The sequence below is a fragment of the Electrona antarctica genome, assembly GCF_951216825.1.
Source record: "Electrona antarctica genome assembly, chromosome: 10".
In the NCBI taxonomy this organism is placed as follows: Eukaryota; Metazoa; Chordata; class Actinopteri; order Myctophiformes; family Myctophidae; genus Electrona; species Electrona antarctica.
In genome coordinates, this window is record NC_136791.1 from 29,363,105 (window position 1) to 29,371,274 (window position 8,170).

Sequence of the window (8,170 nt, forward strand, 5' to 3'; positions counted from 1 at the left end):
AATGTGGTTAGGTGAATTGTTTGTTGCTTGAAAGAGTGAATATACCAGACTCAATTCATTCATTCTTCCCAGTATGCATCTGTACCTGTATCTGGGTCATGCTCAGGAGAATGATTTCGATGGAAAGTATCTCATTTTTTATTGTGCTCCCATTTTTGGTCCTAAATAATATCAAGTGCAGGGAATATGTAAATATCATTTCACACTCTCAAACTTAAAAAATAATGAAGGTGTCATTCAAGAAGCTGCTCACTCTTACCTGTCAAGGAAATGAATTGAATCGTAAAGTCCTGACAGTTCCTCCAACAGAAACCACTGTGGCTGTTTTATAATGCTGAATTAATAAATACTTAATTTGATGTATGCATTTATTGGATTTAGTCACTCCAATTTGCAAAATGGATATCCCATTTTTATATTGCACTAAACTCAGACGGCACACAACACCTTGTTTCTTCATATTAATATAATATAGGAGATCCAAGCACATACAGTATAGATAGAATGCCAGTCCAATGCAACCAGGGAGACATTTTGCAAATGTACGTTAACATACTGTAAACATCGAGGAGGCAAATGTCAACGAACGAAGGCCCATGATTAAGCGTCCGAGACCCTGTACAGTAGTTAGTAGAAGGCCTGCTTGCTGTTGTCTGCCTGGTCCTGCATGGACCATGGGAGGGAAAGGGGGGACGACACCTGGTTCTCAGAGGAGCAAGGAGCAGCAGAGAGCTGGGACAGAGTGGGTCGGGCAGTGGTGCATAAGACTGGGGGGCTCAGAGGGCCAGGCCTGTCTGGAGAGAGAGAGAGAGACGCCGAGGCCAGCTGAGGAGCTCATCAGTGCTGCGCAGCGACAACCGTGTCCAGATGGCTGCTGTGTGATTCGGAAGAAACGGGAAGCAGCTGTGGGCTGGCCAGCGTCGAGTCCCCACGCTTCAGTGGGACCTAACTGGGGAGGGGACGACATTTGCATGAGAGGGATAATCTGGCCAACCGTCTCTGGCCCTGCCAGAATCCCAAATCTCACTTCCCCTTTCAGCCAGAGGACTGACATATACACTCACTAGTTTCAGAATCAAAGTTACCCCAGTCCAACAGAGAGCTGCAGCGGGAATAAGAATGTTTGAAATATACCCTAATTTAAGTGATGAAAGATACAATCATAGGTTTTTCATTCATCCCGTACTGAATTAATGATGATGATTGCAGATGACAATGCTGCAAAAACCACTGGATGTATCTCTGTAGATATATTTGTTGCTTAGAGTATTCGCACAGAAATAAATTCACTGCTTAGGCCTATATGAATTTCTCATTTCTCTTTTGATGCTCTTGTCCTGGGTTTCTGTAAGAAATTGGTTTGGCAGTATCATGCACTGCCTCACAACTTTAATCTGTCATTCTGGAAATGTTCCATAACCTCAATAAGGCATTATATTTTCTGTTCCCGTTGTCTATATACTTTTTCATCCATATTTATATTTATTTTTATTTGTATACTTTTCTAGTCCTGTTCATGTTTGTTTTTACATTTATATATTTCACCCATTTAGTATAGCCATCTTAGTGGTTACTCTGAATTTGTCATCTGTAACCGACATTCTCCTCAGGTCTTTGCAATCTGGACTGTAGGGGAAAATGGTTTGCTGAGGGTTACACCCTGAGGAAGGCTGTGGGGCCGCTCATTGTATCCCTGTCACCATACACTTTTTAATTCATTAAATAACTAACTAATAAAGGCGTTTTAACTTTTTGCCCTGTTGTTCCTTTGTCGTACCTTTTGGTCCGTGTTGTGTGTAATGAGCAGCACTGTAGCGGCACTGTGTGCACTATAGATTGGATTATTGATATGTGATGGGTGGAGACATCGCATTGGCACTCAATTGGTGGGAGTTGCAATGCTTTGTGGGTGGCCTCCTGCGGCTATAAATACTGTGTCTCATGCTCACCTGATGGCTGGTTTGAACTTGGAGGTATAGGGTGAGCTGGGAGAGATATTTTATTAACTGCATTTCACATTTTGATTCACATTTTGAATTTTGCTCACTGTTAAAGTTATTCCTCTGCACATATTTCAATAAATATTTAAATAAATGACTTATACTGGATCTCTTGTCCACTAGTCCCTTCCTAATATTTTAGTCTAGTTTTTATTTGTTGACAAAATTGTCAGTATATTTAGGCTTAGTTTTAGTCATCATAGCTTAGTTTTTATTTAGTTTCCATTTAGTTTTCGTCAGTCGAAAAAGGTAGTCGACGAACATTTTTCGTCTTAGTTTTAGTCAACTAAATCAACACTGCCTGGGCTGTACCTGTACCTGGGCCATGCTCAGGAGAATGATTTCGATGGAAAGTATCTCATATTTATTGGAAATTGTATTGTAATATTTGGTGCACTGAAAGAGACGTAAATATATATATTTTTAAACATATGAGCCTTTGTTTGGACGTGAATCTTTTTATTGTATGCGTCATTACATGCAGTTTTTATCTCCCAGGCATAGCCTGTCACTGATCAATTCATTGGGGATTGCTATCAGTCGCTATACAAGCACTTTCATTACACTTTATTGGGAATTCAGAGCACTAAGACGTCTGGCTTTCGGAATTACATCATATGGCAGCCAAGTCTATGGACTTTTAATGTTTGTTTATAGATCACTTTATAAATGTAAACATTACCAGGCATATGGCATGCCTGTGTTGGAAAGAATAGGACAGAGCATATTCATCGACGATCTGGCATCAACAAGAAATGACCAAGAAGGTGACGTGTGTGCTCACAAATTATAATTATATTAGTTCCGGGTGATTATCCTGAAATTAACCTCAACCTGTAATAAGAAGCATATCTCCCTAGGGAGAATCCACTTACTGTATACAGTATATGAACAGGATGCTACTCTGTATTGTGCATCAATGTTCTGTTCTGTTGAACGCGTTTGAAGGCTTGATCTTACAAGCATGTTCTCGGGACATGCCCCTAGCTCACACGACACGTGACACTAATTCAACAATTTTACACACATGTATATAAATGCTATGACATTTTATGGTACATTTGTCTTGATAAAGGTCACACGACCAAAATGTTGATGAAATAACAACAATGCAGAGATGAGCTGTGCGTGCATAAATCTTATACGTTTTCTGTGGATTTCTTAGGAGGATTTCCAGCAACACACACCAACAAGCATGAAAAAAAGCCCTTTGGTTATGTTGAATAATAATATATAAAACCAATTCATTCTATTTGTTAAAATGTCAAGGAATTATACTCAAATGTACATTTAGAACCCACTTCTAATATGTAGTGGCATTCTCCCCATATGCCATAGACTTGTAATTTGAAATGTCAAGGTCACAGATGTAATTACAAACACGCAAGCCATAATTGCAAAATCAAGCTTGTGATCACGGCCGCTAAACAATCATTGCTGCACTGTCACGAAAATTAAAGTACATGCTTAAAGCATATGGCATGATTTTCATTCCATACTCTAAGGACCTAACCATCCTGTCAGTACCAGAGGAATTCTGAGCATCTGTCCCTGTGTCCCAGTCAAGCTGTGCAGAGTCCTATATTGTTGCAAGAGGCTCCTGCCAGCCCCATGGGTGTGTGTGTGTGTGTGTGACTACTTTCATTGCTGGCTAAATCAACAAAGTTTCTATACTGTGGCCAGCCACACAATCTGAAATATTTATTAGGGACTTCACAAAAAGATGAAAAATAAATGAAAGCTTTTTTTTCATGGTCTTCCAGTTTTTCGAAGATTGTTTCATAAAAGTTACATGACAACATAATTTCATGTGTGCACAATCTATAATTGTCTGCCTTCTTCAATGGCACGTCAGTGTATGACCATATGTACGGCCAGTCAGCTCTAAAAGGAAAGGACACCAACAACACTTACAATCCCTGTTGACCACACATGGCTCTGGATAAATCTAACAGTTGGCAGCACAATGACACATTTTCTGCTGTGTGGAGAGACCATTAGTGAACAGCACAACTGGTAGGAACAATCTTGAGAAACTTTATTAAATATCTGATTCAGCAAGGGACATCTTTAAACGACACCATATTTAAACGTGAAAAAAACACAAACAGAAAGTAGTTTCCAGGAAAATAATTTAATTCAACTTAGGTTATTGAAGAATTTGTTTAGGAAAAAGGTATCATGTGCTATGCCATGCACAATTTCACCAAAAAAGAAATTGTCTTGTAATATATTGCACAATAAAACATTATGGTTTTGAATGCTGATAAAACATATGATATTCCTTGTCATGCCCACAATCTTAATCACCAACAGGAAGGGAGGAAGAGCAAAGTGTTGCCCAACTTCCTCAGCCAGTTAGCACATCCAGTTTCAGGAACATTTCAGGACAATTTCTGTAGAAAGAAATGTTAGTGACACCAAGAAGATTGGCAAACCCCAGAGATTGGTCACACATATGGCCACTGTAGAGTATATCAGCAGCACCTAGTGGAGACAATTTTACAGTACATTTTCCCACATTGGTTTTGCTTTGTGTCAAGTTTCTGACAAAACATACATGGTTTAGAGCAGGGGTGGGCAACTGGCGGCCCGTGGGCCACATGCGGCCCCCACCTTCACTTAATGCGGCCCACAGGTTAATATCAGAATACTGATATAGTATTGATTTCAGCTGTTGCAATTCCAAACATGCAAACATGACGTGCTTTAATTATACTTAATGACTAGTATTAAATGACTAGTACTTAACGACTAGTATTAGTAGTATTGTCTTTTTGTGTAATGTAATTCATTTGTATTTAGTTCATAAAGTTATCATAACTAAAACTAAACCCATTTGAAAATCAATAAAAAGGTTACTTTTTAGGTTTCTAATAAAAAAAAGCAAAAAATAATTCAGTATTTAAATTGAAATATAGCAAAAATAGCTGATCTACAAGCTCAAAACGCATCGCAGCGCGACGCGTTTTGAGCTTGTAGATCGGCTATTTTTTGCTACGACAGTAATATGCAATGCGGCCCTCTGGAGTGAGTGTGGAAATATAGTGGCCCTCTCCATCGTCAAAGTTGCCCACCCATGGTTTAGAGTCTTAAGCAATCTCACATTTTATTAGAGATTAACAAATTATCTGGATAACTTGAAAATGCAAAATAATATATGTCAAAACCGATATTGGAGTGAAAATAGATTGACTCAAATGTATGACAATCAGAGCACAGTAAATGCTCTGATTAAACAGTCCTTTATCCTAGTTACCCTGACAGACCATAGGAAGCTCTGTTCAGCACCCAAAGTGCAGCGGGATGGAAATTATGGTCTGGACTCTGGAGCGAGGACTGCAGCAGCTGACTGTGACAAGTGGAGGTGCTCTGTTTATGTGCCACGAGGCACAATGTGGATAGGTGACAGGTAACCTGTCACCTATTTTTTAGTTTTAGTCAGTCTCTTGAATAGTTTATTTATTTAGTTTTAGTCACCTGGAATGTTTTAGTGTTTAGTCTAGTTTTAGTCTACTAAATATCATAAGATTTTAGTTGACTAAATATAGTTGATTTAGTAGACTAAATGTATTTTGGCGGGCCTTGAGGCCGTCATAATGACTGTTTTTTTTCCACTTGCTGAAAATAGCTGATCTACAAGCCCACAACACGCAGCGCGTTGTGAGCTTGTAGATCTGCTATTTTCAGCATGCAACCAAGTGTAAAATGACTTGAGATACTGGATCTCTTGTCCATTAGTCCCTTCCTAATATTTTAGTCTAGTTTCTATTTGTTGACAATTGTCAGTATATTAAGTCTTAGTTTTAGTCATCATAGCTTAGTTTTCCTTTAGTTTCCATTTAGTTTTCCTCAGTGAAAAAAGGTAGTCGACCAACATTGTTCGTCTTAGTTTTAGTCGACGAAATCAACACTGCTGTTCACCGTCCACATCCAAAAGTCTTGTTCCACTCCTCGTACGCCTCGAGATCTTTGGATGAAACGCTGGGGCGTACGGTCTTCAGGGCTTCTTGGAAGTCACAGTGGAGGATTGGCCGCACCTGATCAGCGGTGATGGTGGCGATGTCGCTGAGCTGGATGCTCCGGATGGGCCCCAGCGCTGCCTCTCTGCACAGCTGGGTCATATCGGCCCCCGAAAAACCTTCCGTACCCGCGACCACGCCGTCCAATTCCTCCTCCGCGAGCTGGTTCTTCTCATGGACCATGAGGTTGGTTACTATCTGACGTCTAGCGGCTGCCGCGGGCAGGGGGATGTACAGCCTTTTGGAGAGGCGGCGACGGGCTGCCTCGTCAATCTCGTGCGGCCGGTTGGTGGCGCCCACCACCAGGATACGATCCTCTGCCGAGGTCGCCGCCCCGTCCAGCTGCACCAGGAACTCAGTCTTGATGCGCCGCGACGAGTCGTGCTCCCCGTCCGTCCGCTGGGACAGCAGGGAGTCGATCTCGTCGATGAAGATGACGGCAGGTTGGTGGCAGCGGGCGATGGCGAACAGGGCTCGCACCATCTTCTCCCCCTCACCCACCCACTTGGACGTAAGTGACGAGGCGCTGATGCAGAAGAACGTGGCACCCGATTGACACGCGATGCACTTCCCTATGAGAGTTTTGCCAGTTCCAGGGGGCCCGAACAAGAGGATGCCTTTGGGTGGGCCACGGAGGCCAGTGAAAATGTCGGGTCGTAACATCGGCCAAACCACAATTTCCTTTATGGTAGCCTTGGCAAACTCCAAACCGGCTATGTCGTCCCAGACTACGGGAGGTCCATGGTCCATGATCTCACTCATGATGAGCTCAATTATCTTGGGCTCAAAGTTTTTCAGGCGCTCATCAACCACTTGGGCCTCTTGGGCAGAAACATCACTGGTCCAGCCCTGTTCATCCTCCTGTCGTGGCAGAGGTGACACAAATTTGGAGAAGGTCCCTCTGGGCCTGTTGGCACCCAGGGATTTCTTCATGGCCGCGGCCGCCAAAGCCGGGGCCTGACCTCTCTGGGGTTGGTGGTTATTTTTTTTATGCTGATCGGCAATGAACTGCTCTCGGGCCGTTTTGAAACTGCCTCCAGCCCGTGGTTCAGGTCCCGCCTGAGCACTGTGCGCGCCCCTGCCACTGACCCTTGTTCCGTCTCTATCCGAGCTGTAGAAATTCTTCCGCTTAGCTGGGTTAGAGATGGGGAATGAGTTGGCCTGCTGCTGGTTGTAAGCGCCACAAGCGGGGCCCGTGTTTCCCTGTGGAGGATCCGAGGCCGTATGTCCACGTAAGGCATGTGTCTGTGGTTCGGGGTATGTTGTGAATGAGCTGGCATTGCAAGAAATTCCCTCGGCGACTCTTGGGCTCTCTGCGGATCCACCCTGAGGCTTAGTAAAGACGCCACTGCCCTCTGCTTTAGGCAACAGGGGTCCTGTGGATTTGAATAATGGAGGCTCTGCCCTGACTGGGGCAGGGGGAGCAGACAGGGAGCTGCCTCTGCTCTCTTGTCCAACAGTTATGTTAACATCTGCCGGTGCCACTAGGGAGTCTCCTCCTGCCCTTGTGCCCGCCGCCTGAATCATCTTTTGCACGCACGGCAGCCCCAGTACGCTCTCTGTGGTCAGGGAGGACTCCCATTTGTCACTATGGTTCCTCTGACTGCGGGCCAGGTGCAGAGCGCTGTCCGCGTAGTTGTTGAGACCCGTGCGGGGATCGTCCGAGTCCAGAACTGCTGCGTAGCGTTCCGAGTAGGTCCTGAGCAGGCTGGCCGCGCCGGCCTGAGAGAGCTGGGAGTTTGCCCATGCATACTGAATGTCGAGGATGTGCAGTCGATAGGCGTCTGCCGTCTGTTCAGGTGTGCAGGTGCCAGATGAAATGTCAAAGGACCTCCTCTGCCACTCGTCCAGGTGTGCACCACTCATACTTTGGCCTGCATGGAAGGATAGAGGGACAGGAGTCATTAAAAATACATGAACCCACCAAGGCAGCCAAAGCAGACGCCACAACCACAAAACACATTACCCACGCATTAAAAAGAAAAGTTTAATTCCCCAACATTAGCTCTGGGGCATGGCGGGGTGGGGGGCGGAGGGGTAAGGTTTTTGCAATCAGTGTCGATTGATTGATTGATTCAGCTGGATATCTTTTCTTTTTGGCAGATTCAGCTGGAATTTAGGCCACGCAGCATAATAAGCATTTAGTTT

The 8,170-nt window shown here is 43.9% G+C and overlaps 1 protein-coding gene across 1 annotated transcript in view; it reads right to left on the reverse strand.

Moving 5' to 3' along the window:
• Positions 1 to 4,014: 4,014 nt before the first annotated feature.
• fignl1 (fidgetin-like 1) overlaps positions 4,015 to 8,170 on the reverse strand; it is a 4,828-nt gene continuing 672 nt past the window's right edge. Inside the window, exons 2-3 of the mRNA XM_079512016.1 lie at positions 5,005 to 7,896; positions 4,015 to 4,942 (exon numbers count right to left, since the gene is read on the reverse strand). Coding sequence (XP_079368142.1) covers positions 5,921 to 7,888 — 1,968 coding nt within the window. The 5' untranslated portion in view covers positions 7,889 to 7,896 and the 3' untranslated portion in view covers positions 4,015 to 4,942; positions 5,005 to 5,920. The remainder of the gene's footprint in view (positions 4,943 to 5,004; positions 7,897 to 8,170) is intronic.